This window comes from Balaenoptera physalus (assembly GCF_965194825.1).
Source record: "Balaenoptera physalus genome assembly, chromosome: 9".
NCBI classification, from domain to species: domain Eukaryota; kingdom Metazoa; phylum Chordata; class Mammalia; order Artiodactyla; family Balaenopteridae; genus Balaenoptera; species Balaenoptera physalus.
This window is the reverse complement of record NC_138888.1, coordinates 96,313,565-96,327,869: the sequence shown is the minus strand read 5'-3', so window position 1 is coordinate 96,327,869 and position 14,305 is coordinate 96,313,565. Positions and strand designations below refer to the sequence as shown.

General features: G+C 43.0%; 1 protein-coding gene and 1 long non-coding RNA gene across 11 annotated transcripts in view; one reads left to right on the top strand and one right to left on the bottom strand.

Annotated features, from left to right (window-relative positions):
* LOC309666676 overlaps nucleotides 1-14,305 on the bottom strand; it is a 314,729-nt gene that overhangs the window by 40,235 nt on the left and 260,189 nt on the right. The window lies entirely within an intron of this gene.
* MYO6 (myosin VI) overlaps nucleotides 2,538-14,305 on the top strand; it is a 141,579-nt gene continuing 129,811 nt past the window's right edge. For 5 of the 10 annotated variants that reach the window (XM_082474160.1, XM_082474159.1, XM_082474158.1 and 2 more), the window contains exons 1-2: nucleotides 2,540-2,775; nucleotides 9,964-10,078. In XM_082474160.1, coding sequence (XP_082330286.1) covers nucleotides 10,076-10,078 — 3 coding nt within the window. In that variant the 5' untranslated portion in view covers nucleotides 2,540-2,775; nucleotides 9,964-10,075. Of the gene's footprint in view, nucleotides 2,776-9,963; nucleotides 10,079-14,305 lie in introns of all 10 variants that reach the window. The other 5 variants (XM_082474157.1, XM_082474156.1, XM_082474151.1 and 2 more) reach the window with 3 other exon arrangements.

The following is a 14,305-nucleotide window of genomic DNA, read 5'->3' as shown; positions in this document are numbered from 1 at the left end:
AATTTCATGTAATGTCTGAAACATTTATATTAACATAACGAAATTTTGCATATGATTTCTGAGGGAGTTCTTGGAGCCCCCATCTATGACAGGAGGTCCGTGGATCTCAGTTTAGGAATCCATGGGCTAGCACAAGGAGACTGGGGGAAGAGTCTTACAAATATTTAGTGGTTGAGAGCAAAGTTGAAAAGCTTACAAACATAAATACGGAATAAATTGTTAAGATGAGTTTTGGCAGCAGATATGATACAGTTATATCCACCATGCTTAATGACATGTATGCAGTTTCCTAGAGTTGTCTGTTCTCTTGCTGTTTGTTCATCCATCTATACCATTTATTCAATAATAACAATAATGGGAGGCACTGTTCAAATGAGATGTGAAAGCCACCATGCTTGGCACTAGGGACACAAAGACAAACAAGTCCCCTACCCTGCCCTCAAGGAGCTTACGGTCCAGGTGGGAGGTAGTTGTAAGTACACGGAAATAGAGATAGTGAGATAAGTGTTGGAAGACATACGTGCAATGGGTGCTAAGAGAGAGATGGGAAAGAGCACCAAATTGCACCTAAGGTTTGGAATAAGGGGGTTAGGGAAAACTTCTTGGAGGGGACCAATAGGCTTTGTTCTGAAGGATTAATTGGATTTAGCCTGGCAACACTCCAATGTAATAAATAGCCTAGCTGTCTGTTCTGGAGAGCAAGCACTTCAGAATGGCTTGAATGTAAAGTACAAGAAATGGAAAACGGCAGTGGGTGGAAGTGAAATTGGACAGGTAAGCAGGGCTAAGACCAGTGGTCTAAAATGCCAGTGATTCCCAAGAGAGGGAACACTATGTGAGGAAGCCTGGTTTAGGACAGCTTTATGGAGTTTAGAATGGTGATGAACTGGGGAACAATGAAAAGGCATTCAAATTCAATGAAAAGAAAAAAACAAACGAGATCTCCACTGTGCTAGCCAAACAAAAACAGCTGAAGGATCATATAAGACCTCTTAAGGAGTTTGGACTTTATACTAAGGATAGTGGAGTGCCACTGTAAGAGTTTAAAGAGAGGAGTATATAATCAGGCTTTCATTTTATAAAATATAAATCTGATGGTATTGTAGACACTGGATTAGGAGGGGACAAGATTGCAGCCTGGGAAATTGGCTAGGCGGCTATAGCGGTATGCGAGACATGAAATGATGGTGGCCTGAAGCAAGACAGTAGTTGCTATGAAGAACTGGATACATCAGACAGATTGGGAGCTAGAAGCAGAGTCTCAGTAATGAATTGGAAGTGGAGGAGGAAGGAGAGAGAGAGAGAGAAAAAAAAAAAAATCACAAGTCGTTGCTCACAATAAGCTGTATGGGCTTCTATTGGTCTGACCAAGCCGTTTAATCTTAAATCCAAAATGAAGTCAAAGCAGTGAACTGAAATCCTCTCCTCGTTCTTATTTTTCTTTTTTTGCGATCCGTTTTGAAATCTAGTTTTATATACTTAAGATTTACCTCCCGGTAATCTGGAATTACATTTCTGAGATTGCTGTAAATTATTTCCTTTCTTGGTTTCTCTTCCTCTTTTTTACTTCCCTACTTTATTCTTAATATTTTATTGTTTTAACTGTCTGCTAAAATACTTCATCATAACTTAGCTTTTCCTCCGAGAGAACTGTGGAACATTGAATAACTGAAACTCGTCCCCTATCAGAATCTTGTAGATTTCCTGAAGTTTTCCCGTTGCTGCTTGGAATGTTTCCGGGGTAATGTTCTCAGGGTAATTCTCCTGTGTAGGTGCGACTAGCTTTTTTCAGCATTTTTAGTCAATCACCATTTCATTTTCTTAAGAGAAGCTTCTTTTTGTCGTAAAGGCAGTATATGTTTTCATCATATTTCACTTTCAAATATGACTCACAGGTATGTCCCTTATAAAAACAGTAAAACTTAAATGACCAGAGAAGATCTGGGCTCTAATCAGTATATACGGCGGCGGCGGGAGGGCCGAAGAAATGCCAAATTTCCCTCTCAGACCCGCCCCGCGCCCCCCGCCCCGCCAGCCCCGCTCCCAAAAGCGGAACAGCAAGTTTGCTGCACGGGGAGGTTACTACCCTCCTAGGGCAGCCCAGCCCGGGGCGACCGGGGCTGCAGGCGAAGTCGCCTGCGCCCTCCCCCCGCAACGACGCCGCCTCGTTCCGCCCGCCCTCCCTCCCCACCTCTCGGGGTCCTCGCCCCCTGCCCGAACAACACTCCCCCTCCCGGAACGGATTCCCGCGCTGCCCACACGCAGTCCACGGGGGTGCGCTGCAGGCGCCGGGAGCAATAACCCCCGCGAAGGAGGCCGTTTCACGGGGGCGGCAGGAACGAGGGCTGTGGGCCAGGCCCGGGGCGGCCCGTCCCCACGCCGCCGCGCGCCCTCCCGGTCCGGGAGGCTCGGCGCCGCGGGTCAGCGCGAGGACGGGCGGGGCGGCCCCGCGCCGAGCGCCCCCTCCCGGCGCGCCCGCGCCCGCGCCCCGCCCGCCGGCCCGCGGCGCCCCCGCCCCCTCGGGCGCTCCGTAGCCGTGACGTGCGCGCGGCGGGGCCGGGGACTCGGCGGGGTGCCGGCCGGCGGGCGGAGACGGACCCGGGATCCGTCCGAGCAGGAAGCGAGCCGGCGACCGGTCACCGCTGCCGCCCCGTTCCGGTGCCGGTCCGCGTCGTCGCCCTCTCTCCTCGCCCTCCGCACCCCCCGCACCTCCCCTCCCGCCTCACCGGCGACAGGTAGCCCCGCCGCCGCACACCTGCCCTCGCGTCCGCACAGGTGAGTGCCCCGGGACGCCCGCGGTGGGGCGTCGGCGCCGGGGCCCCGCTTCCCGGAGCCTCGCGTCCCCAGCCTGGCCTTGCTTCGGGGCCTCCTCCCGCCGCCCGGGGCAGACGAGCCGGCTCGGTTCATCTCCCGGGGACGCCGGGGGTGAAGCAGGTGATGAGTGGGCCCGGGCGGCGGCGGCTCCCGGTAGCGCAGGGGTGGGTCTCATTTCCACAGGACAATGAGAGTCTCGTTTCAAGGGTCTGTTATCACCAGGATACCTTCGTGTATCTTCTCTGGCTCCCAGGTAGAAGCTGAGCCCTCAGGTGTCCAATTCTGACCTGGACGCCCCGTGATAGTTTTCTCTTTCGTAAACAGGCTTAAAATTCAGTGCAGGAATAGTGCTTTTTGTTCTGGGATGTGAGGATCAGCTGCCGTGCCTATTAGTTTAATCTTGTAGGAGCCCAGGTTGGGACTGTATAAAGCTGTATTTTTAGTCTTTAGTTGGTCTAGTACTTTGGGTACGTTAGTATATATATCTGCTACTGAACAAGAGATTTTTACATTTTTTAATTTCCAAAACTCTTTAAAACGATTAAAATGCTCAAACTCTGGGATAAGAAAATAGTTTGATAGGGTTATTACTAGAACATCCGTGTCAGAAATATTTCCATACAGGTTTAGAAAACGTGTTACATTTTATCTGGGGTGAAGTTTGTAGTGGAGGAATGCTTAAATCCTAATCTACAGATCTAAGGAGCTAGGAACACTGCCCCAATTTAATAGGCTGCTGTACATGGTAGATAAAAGTTTTCCTTGTTATGCTCTGGCGGTGTAGATGCAATATAGCTAAATGTCGTCAGGGTTTGAGAGTTTAAAAGATTAATATTCTTAAGATTTAGCTGAGCACCGTTCACCCCGTAAAATGTGAATCTTCAACTTGGGCTGGTAGTGGTCATGGTACAAAGGTTGGCAGCAAAAGGACATTTCTGTACAAATTAACTAAACTTAGATGTCTTGGGTTGTGGTTTGCATTGGAAATTGTTTAGTGAAAAAATTACCTTGGTGTCTTTTACTATTAATTTTAGAAACACCACAAATTGGTCTATAGCCAGAGCTTGAAACAAAGCAGCCTTTTAAAATAACTCATTGACTTTTAAATATCCATCTCATTTAGAGTATTTTCAGTTGTGCAGAATTACTTCCATAGTGGTAAACAGAAGTTATTTTAGTGTTATTCAGGTTTGCCTGTTGCATTTGTATGTTCTGTGTGACATGCTATTTAATTGTTGGCTTTTTAAGTTACATTTTAGTTTTCAAAAACTGATTTTAAAAGGGAGTAATGGAAGTGGTAGGCAACTTTAAGAAAAGATTATGATTAAAAACTCTCTATGTATGTAATATTTAAAAGTATATATAATATACATATATTCTTCATTAGTGCCTGGAAACATGGACAAGAAAAATGTAATAAGCTATTGCAGTATTTAATGTAAATTCATGCAAGGTCTTAAAAATATCATAAATCGTAACCCATGGAACTCATCTGAAATGGATTTTTTTCTCTGTTTATGTTTGTGTGATCAAGTTTTAAAATAACAGTGGCCAGGAAATCTGAGAGAAGCTGAAGGCTCTTTTTTCATCCTGTTGTGACTTTGCCTGGAGACTGTGGTGTGTTATGCAGCCCATTGTTTAGACAACGGGCTGTCTCGGGGTTCTAAAAATACAACTAAAATTTTAAAAAAATTTGACTATGTGAGGTTTGAATAAATATAAGCACCCCAGATATTAAAAAAAAAACAACAACTGATTTTCAGTCTGCTAATAATTGAACCTTCATGACTGTTATGTAAAATGTCAGTTTTATAAAGATGTTTAACCTTTGTGAAATTTTTATTTCTATATATTAAAATATTTCAAGTAAAAGATTGAAAAAAGTATGACAAGTGTAATAAATCTCATACAGTTTAATTTTGATCCTTACAGTGATATATTTGGTAGTAACGTGACTGGCCCTTTAGTAGGATAAGATCGTCACCCATTTATTAGGCAACTGCCATAATCTGGCAGTGTTCATAATCTGAACACTAACTGAGGAACTTGATCTACAAAATAACTTTCAAGGTTGGTGGTCTTGTCCTTTTTACACGTGAGGAAATTTAGGCTCAGAGAATTGAGTATTTGCTCAAGGTCATGAGGTCATGTAGCTCCAGGGAGAGTCGGGATTCACACCCGGGTCTTCTGACCATAAAACCTCGGTCCTTTCCACCAGAGCAGGTTGCCTTGATCTCAGTGCAATTGGTAGACTGTTCTGGTAAACCTGCAGAGCTGGTATTGTGTTAAAGAATGTAACTGGAGGTTTGAACAAGGTACAGAGGAGTTGACATTAAGAAAGGCCAGGAATGGGGCTCGGAACTAATTTTGAATTCTGTGTCTGTTCCTTCATTCTTAAGTAGACAGCCTTGAACAGTGATATGATGTTGCTTTATCATTTCTGGGGTAAATTCCAGAATATTATACATATTGTGCACTTTTAATTTTGATGGGCTGTAGGAACTAGAATTAGGCTGTAATGTAACACTGGTTTTCATTGTAGCTAAAGTGAATAATATAATGTTCCTGGTTAGGGTAGAACTTAAAAATGAGATAGGTTATTGCCTATAAATGCAGTAGCTGCCTTTTAAATATTACGTAATTAACTGTAATACTAAGGGGAAAAATGGTTTTCAGATTATGATTAAATTGTGAGCTGTTTGATCAGGACAGTTTTTTTTTTTTTTTTTAATGTCCTGTGTTTATTTCAGGAATGTCCCTTGAGCTGTAATAGACATAAAGAATAAAGTGAGCACACAAAGTCCATCTTTTGTAGCAAATGAGGAGTCATTTCAGCAGTAGAATGTAGTTGGGTAGATGAACAGAAAAATGGTAGGAAGGCTGAGTTGGGTGACTTCTGTTACGGGTGTGTCTTTGTTTTGAACTATTAGGAATTTTGCATCTGAAGGATACTCATATTCAACTGTAAATACAAAACCATCATCCAAGGGCTTAATGTAAATTATTAATGGGTGATCTGTAACATATCTGCTTTCGTGTGTGTGTGTGTGTGTGTGTGTGTGTGTGTGTGTGTGTGCGTGTATAGATAATCAAGAACTAACTAAAGTTAAATAAGCTTAATTCTGTTTTTGAGGCATTGTATAATGTTCAGAGGAACCAGGATGTTCTACATTTAAAACAGTTATGCTTTTATTTGACAGATTTAGTGGACTGTTAATAATCTTAAAATATAAATATATCGTCCTACTTACGGTTTTCAAAAATACACTTTTTTTTCTCATTGAGTAGTGTAAGAATGACACAGTGGTTTGAGAAATGACCACAAGTCCAGCAAAAGTTCTCCCTGTGAGTACTGAAGTATGGGAAGTAAAACCAGAAGAACAGATATGGCATCTTTAGAAACCTTGCTAGTGTTGAAGAGAGGGGAAGTCCTTTTCTATTTATAAAGAGTGTCTCTTCCAGCGAAACCAAAATACTGAAACACATTCCTTAGGTGATATTCACATGCCTGCTGAGTAATGTGCACAAAGCAAGGCGGTGCTCCTGGCAAAACCACAGGCATCTTTTATGTACCTTATGTCACTTGTTATTTTATTTGAAGGTAACCTGCTGCTTAACCTTTACAAGGTAAGGTATTACATATCACAGAATTAAAACATTTCTATTATATGTGGATGAGCATCTTTTTCAGCAAATATTTATTGATGGTTCATGGTGTTTAAAATATAGCTGTTGATGGGAACTGGTTCTTCCCTGTTCTGGCAGATCTTTGGATCTAGGAAATAGGAAGAGTGGGACAGATGTGAAAAGAAAGAGACACAGAAACATCCACTTAAAACCTGAAGCTGTTTATGTCAGAAGTTAACACCCTACACGTATGACACTTTACTCTTTAGGAAATCATTTTATATACATTTGGTCCTAGAACAACTTGATGAAGTAGTTGTGGTAAATCTGTTCTTATTCTGCACACGAGAAAATGGAGACAAAAAAATAAGTACTTTGTTCAAGGTCACATGTGAGGCTGCTTTAGAAGCGTCACTGAGAATGGAACTGCTATCTGTGTGTTCCCATAGATCCATCCCTCCCCCAGGTCTCTAACTCCTAGATTTAGTAAGGGTTAACCTCTCAGCAGTGACTTATTTCATTTTACGGATTTAATTCAGATGGTTCAGGAAATTCTGAATAGTCAGGATAACTGAAGTGATAATTATTAAATATGTAGTTACACTTTTTTTTTCTTCTTTTTTTTTAATGTAAGGTAGAAGATGAGCATGATGTAGTATTATGGAACTACTTTAACATTTTTAATAGATTAATGGAGTAGAGGTTGGTAATTAACTTTTCTAGTAGCAGTGTTTTTAAGGGAAAGCCAACAATTAGTTTTTTTTTAAACATCCACGTGCAAGTTTTTTTTTTGTTTTTAATTTTTATTTATTTATTTATTTTATGGCTGTGTTGGGTCTTTGTTTCTGTGCGAGGGCTTTCTCCAGTTGCAGCGAGCGGGGGCCACTCTTCATCGCGGTGCGTGGGCCTCTCACCATCGCGGCCTCTCCTGTTGTGGAGCACAGGCTCCAGATGCGCAGGCTCAGTAGTTGTGGCGCACGGGCTTAGTTGCTCCGCGGCATGTGGGATCTTCCCAGACCAGGGCTCGAACCCGTGTCCCCTGCATTGGCAGGCAGATTCTCAACCACTGCGCCACCAGGGAAGCCCAACAATTAGTTTTAAAAAAGGAGAAAAATATTCTGGAGGAATTTTGAAAATAAGTTTTATTGTTTGGCACATTGATATTGATCTGATTATTATGCTTGCTTTTGTAAAGACTCGCTAATGAGCTAAGGTGTGTCTCTGTTGGTACCTCTATGCCTTCATTCATTTCACAAATATTTGAGTGTCTGTCCTGGGCCAGGCACTGTCCTGAGTGCCGACGATAAGGTGATAAAACCAAGTCCTTGTACTGAGTGATATTTTATTGTTGTTTTGAATTAAGTTAATTATAGACTCATCATTCTAGTATGTGATTAACAGGGCCGACCCTAAAGTTGGGAAATAGTTGTCAAAGTGGTACAATTTGAGGGCCACTAAAAGCCTCATTTGCTCTAAAATATTCTACTCCTGGCCTTTAGTCCACTGAGTTACAGCACTATTACCAGTTGCTTCCTGATAAATAAGAATATGTTCCATCTTTTATCACACTTTCAGGAAATAAGGCTGAGAGAAAATAAATGGGACCCAGGACTGATATGTTGGCTTTCGTAAGAGAGTGGGTTGGCAAAGTATAATTTTAGTAGCCGCTGTTGTTTATTGAGCTCTTGCTGTGTGTCAGGTACTATGTCAAGCAAGTACTTTATGTACATTAGCTCAGTTAATCACTGTGTTGGACTTCCCAGGAGGCACAGTGGTTAAGAATCCGCCTGCCAATGCAGGGGACACGGGTTCGAGCCCTGGTCAGGGAAGATCCCACGTGCCACGGAGCAACTAAGCCCATGTGCCACAACTACTGAGCCTGCGCTCTAGAGCCCGCAAGCCACAACTACTGAAGCCGGCGCACCTAGAGCCTGCAACCAGAGAAGCCACTGCAATGAGAAGCCCGCGCACCGCAACGAAGAGTAGCCCGCGTGCAGCAACGAAGACCCAACACAGCCAAAAATAAATAGAAGACATTAAAAAAAAAAATCACTATGTCACTTCAGTGCACTTGGCATTAAGACTCTCGTGTCTTAGGAGAGAGAGGCACAGGGATGTTAAACTCGCTCAAGCTCCCAGCCAGTACTTGGTGGAGCTGGGATTGGATCCCTTGTCGTCCTTATCATGTGGTTGTAGATACTCATGTGGAAAGAGTGCAGGTAGACTTGCGGCGTGCCACCAGTATGTCATGGCACACCATGTAGGTGGAAGGGCTTGGTGAGTGAGGGATGGGTGCGGAGAGTCACGAGAGCTTGTTGCGTGAGCGGTGGGAGTTGGGGGGATGGGGCGTTATTGCTTGCCTAACTGCTGGCCCCTCAGGCTTAGCCTCTGTATTCCGGCCCCCAGGTTCCAGAGTTGCATCTGTGCATAAGTGCCTGCTTGTCCGCCTCCAGGGTAAGAGGACAGCAGAGGTGAGGGGATCCTGGTTTTGCCACTTACTGCCTGGGTCAGATTACTTAGTTTCTCTGGGCTTCAGTTAGTAAAATGGGGGCTACAGTATTACTTACCTGGTGTGGTCCTTGTGAGGACTGCATTAGACACTAATACATGGAAAGCACACATCACACTGGCACATAGCTAGTGTGCATTATTATTGTTACTGTGTTGGTTGTTTTTTCTTTTCCATGTTTAATGTGGAATGTTCATCCAAAAGGAAAAAAGCTGTGTATTGGAGATTTGGGTGAAATCTTGAAGTTGACCGGGTTTAAGTAGTTCTGAAATTCAGGTGTGTACCAAGAATTATCTGGGGAACTAGTAAAAACACGCCAGAGAGGTGTGGGTGGGGCATGGGCTGTAGCATTTTAACAAGCTTCTCAGTTGATTTATTTGTGTACCAACACTGGAGAACCACTGGTTGAAACCTTTTCTTCATCCTCTGCTTTGGGAGGGTGTCGGCAATAACAACAAAAAATTGCTCGGATTAACCAGGCAGCATATGGTAAAAGGGAGTGAAATATCGGTTACCAGAATCTCTTCATTGATATTCTTTCTTCTTTTAAGCTTATTTGGAGCTCATAGCATTTATCTTGAGATGACAATGCAGTGTTAAATTTCACACCTAAATTTAATTGTAGTGAGTATTTCAGCTAATTAACCGGCTTCATTTGGAAGTGAGCTACTTATATTTAATTTTTAAACGACTATACAGATAGCAGTAATATATAAATAATGCTCGTTTAGATCTTAAGACCTTTTTGAACTATTTGGTTGCACTGGGTCTTAGTTGTGGCAGGCGGGCTCCTTAGTTGTGGCATGCAGGCTCCTTAGTTGTGGCATGTGAACTCTTGGTTGTGGCATGCATGGGGGATCTAGTTCCCTGACCAGGGATAGAACCCTGGCCCCCTGCATTGGGAGTGCAGAGTCTTATCCACTGTGCCACCACGGAAGTCCCCTTTTTAAACTTCTTAATTGGATTTCTTTAGATAATGTACTGTTTGGAATAACTAGACTTGGTCTTGTTAGCCACAGCAGGCAAGGTCCCAGCAGGAAGGAGATTTCATCCCGGATGGTGCAGATGAAGAGCCTGCAGGGGCAGGGAGCAAGCACGGGGTGGTGAGGCACCCAGGGAACAGCAATGGTGAGAAGCCCTTAACTCTCCGGAGGTCGTCGCGGAAGCAGAGAGCTGGCCTTGAGGAGGAGGCGGGGTTGGGGCTGAGGCTTGGAGGCGGCCCGGCGGGGAGGGGGGAAGTTCCCTGACCTCTCGGCTCCCTCTGTCTTTTGGGTCTTGGCTGGTGACTTTGCTGGAAGGCAGCTGGGGAGCCTGGGTTAGCCTGGCTCTGTGCCGGCTCTTCCTCCCAGGGCAGGGGCACAGCAGAACCGGGATGGAGGCGCAGTGGAGCAAGTGGAGGGTAACTCGGGCAGCGGTTGGAACCTTTGGGAATTTGTAGCGTTGCCTTGGTGCATTTTAAATCGCTTGTAGCATTGTGATATACCCGCAAAGTGCTTGAGGCTACCTGTCTTATACATGCGTTTAGAAGATAGTTTACTCACTTTCTCATTGAATCAAACAGTTGTTTCAGGAAATCTGATGATCCGTGTAACGCGATGAGAAGCATGATCTAGGTCGGTCAACATAAAGCACTTTTATTGACACGTTGTTATGCCTTAAGGAGGTTTTCTGACATTTTCTTCATCAGGTAGTCTTCGTCTGATAGAATAAACGCTTTTCATTAAAAAAATCTTTTAATAATTAAGTTTAAAATATTTTGGCAAGAAAAGTCGCTTGCCTCCTGGAAATTATACTTCCCGTTCACCTGGACTCTTGAGCGCGCAGAACACCAGGACCCAGATCATAGAAGTTAGACTCTTAGGACATAATTGTTCTTCCTCCCCAGGTCCTTTTAAAGACACATTAAATTTCTGTATAAATCTGTCACACTTTGCTGTTGTTCAGCTGTCTTCCGCTAACGCCAGTTTTACCTAGTTAATCTGATTTCTGGCTAAAAGTCTAAATCCGTGCTCTTCATTTTGGATAGATTCCTGAGGATTACTAAAGAAAAACATTTCTCTCCTTAAAGAGATGGTATGAAGGTCCCTAGTGTGTGAGCATTACTCCCCCCAAAACAATTAGAATAGTTTATATGTCTTCTCTTGAGGGTTCCGGGGAAAAAGAGTCCAAGATTTTATTCAGATTAAGCAGCAGCTGGACTGGGTCTTGTTCACAGTTTCCAGAAAAGGAGAGCAAATTAATCAATAACCAGCACCTGGCTATGAGACTTGAACATACAAATAAAGGCTACATGTAAATGTTATATTGGGGTTTTTTTGTTTTGTTTTGTTTTGTTTGGAACAAATAAGTTTCTCAGCTTGTCTTTAAAAGAGTATGGTGGAAAACAGAAACAGGTTTGGAGTAAGCCAAATAGCACCTACGCTTGGAAATCATACATTTAGATTTTATTTTTCTGTAAGTGGGTCTTTTTCTTTCTGTAAAAGGGGAGAGTTCAAACTTTTGTGGAATCTTCTAAAAACATATTGTTTATTTTGATTTCATGCTGTTAGTAACCCCACAGGAAAGAATTGAGGCTGTCGGTTTTTCCTTGTTATACTCTTTGAATTTCCCTGATTTGAGGATTGAGTTATTCCAGAGACAACTTTTCTCTGGTTCCTTGTTATTTTTTTTCTAAAATTAGATGAAACAGCTGTGTTTTGGTTTGTGGGCAAGATTTGCTGTCTGTTATCCTTTTGGTATTTTGCGGAAGAACAAAGTATACATGTGTATGTGTTTTGAAGAGGAATGAATTAGTTTCTCTGCTTTTTCTGGTCTATCATTGTTGAGTTGAAGATGAGAACAGCAAGACAGTTTATGTATCTGTTGTGCTTGAGGGGAGGGGAGGAGGAGAACTGAATGAATCTGAACATGTGACCAGATTCACTTCAGATGTTTTAGAAGCCAGAGAAAAAAATTTCAGTCAGAATTTTGTATTTTCTAGAGATAGATTCTACTGATACGTTTGCTTTTTTGAAGGGGGGGGTGCAGCATAAATTAGGAATTTATAAACTAGTTTAGTTTGGTGATTTTAATGAGTTATTAGCAAAAATGGAGATAGTCTTGACGGCTGCATACAAGAATGCTAGTGTGTCAGAAGGTGGTCTGTTATTTATTAAAAGTGTGCTTCTGGAACTGGTCCAGAATCTCACGCACTTTGGTCCTGTTCTCTACGGTTCTACCGTTTGGCAGCAACGTTGACCTAGATTATTTTCGGGACATACGGACACCTGAGTACATCAGCAAGCTTGAACAGCAGAAGGTGGCCATGTATTATGACGATGTTTTGAAGGAGTGGCCCCAAATGGCCCTAGAACAGTGCCGTTCTAATAGTTCCTGAGGGCCAGTGATATGCCCCCACTTTGGGTACTTCACAGTCCTTGTCTCATGTAATTCTAATGTTGACCCGTGAGGTGGCTCTTCTTAACCCCATTTTGCAGCTGAGAGAACTGAGGTCTGAGTAACTTGCTGAGGTGACACAAGCAGTGAGGGGCAGGGCTGAGGACGTTCAGGTGGTCTGGATGCAGAGCCTTTGCCCGACTGAGAATTTTAGGTTACCTTTTTCTGTGTGTTCTTTTAAAGAGTCAAAGAACCCGTCAAGATTAAGCTGTTCTTCCCTCTCTGTCTACATAAGGGTGGTAACACCCTGACACTCGGGCAGCAGTTGCTTGATTTCAAGTTCAGGGCGAATAGGTCCTCTGCAACACCCTTGGGTGTCCCCACCCGCTGGTTCTTGCTGTTCAGAGGGCTCCAGCCTCTCCTGGGACTGATGAGAGGGGGGACTTCGTGGACACGTAGAGTCTAAACCATTCTGGATGCGTTTTCAATCCCTGAACAACTACCCCTTTTACTTACATCATTAATTTGCTTTAAACAAATGTATTGCTGTAAAGTTTTGTGTAAATTAAATAAATAACTAAGTTATATATATTTTTATTATCCTTGGAAAGCTGCTCGTTTAAAGGGTCTGGATAGTGACTTCTTTTGTAAAGGGAAGAATCTTTTTGTAAAACAAATGATTGTTTTCTAGATTATACTACCAAGTATGGATCTTTCACATGTTAACCTTTGCATAAACATGGGTTTGGCTAAACACACATTTCATATAAATATGCCTAAATTAAGTGTGACTTCATATTGTGCTTGATACTGTTAATAAAGAGGGATTGGATAATGGTTTTCTTTTTTTTTAAAACAAATGCTATTTGTTGAATTTGTACTAAAATGTACTATAGTAGCCTTATCTCGACTAAGAATAATGTTCTTTTAAGCAGTAGATTGAGGTTCAATATATAGCACAACAGTAAATTCTTTTTGTGTCATAAAATGTATTAGGTAAATGTTAATGTTCTGTTTAAATGCTAAAATTGGTGTTTTACGTGAGTCTGAAATACATTCTCTGAAAATTACAGATAAAGTTTAGAGTGAGAGTTTTTTAAAAAAATTGTTATGGTTGAAAGGCAGACAAAGCTGTTGTTTGGAAAACATAATTTTCATGTATCCCTGGGTGAAATATTTATTTCCTGTACCTAATACCTTGCTAATGAGGCTGTGAACCCAGTTCCATTGTAATCTGTGTTCTGTCCCTGAACACTCAACAGAGACTACTCTGTAACCTCCTAATTAATAGATCCAGTGGCCTCATTTAGATCATTATTCTTTTCCAACCTCTTCGGCTACTGAGCAACTAACCTTCCTTGAATTATTTCTTCTGAGCGCCTGTGGTCATGCACTTCCCAGGTCTCCAATTTTTCCTATTTGGTTTTTACTGCGTGATTTTGTCGGCCCATGTCTTTACTGTTCATGTCTCATAAAATCCTGTGCGTGGCACTTTGCTCTACTTGCTCTGTTCTTATTTTTGATAATTACATCAGCTCCATGGTTCTGACTCTTATGCAGGATTCCCCCCAGATTTCTTTTTTTTTTAAATTATTTTCAGCTGTGTTGGGTCTTCGTGGCTGCGTGCAGGCTTTCTCTACTTGCGGCAAGCGGGGGCTACTCTTCGTTGCGGTGCGCGGGCTTCTCATTGAGGTGGCTTCTCTTGTTGCAGACCATGGGCTCTAGGCACGCGGGCTTCAGTAGTTGTGGTGCATGGGCTCAGTAGTTGTGGCTCGCGGGCTCTAGAACGCAGGCTCAGTAGTTGTGCACAGGCTTAGTCGCTCCGCGGCATGTGGGATCTTCCTGGACCAGGGCTCGAACCCGTGTCCCCTGCATTGGTAGGCGGATTCTTAATCACTGCGCCATCAAGGAAGCCCAGTTCCCCCCAAATTTCTTTCTGTATAATCTTGACCAGCATTTCCAAATTGATACTCCATAGAC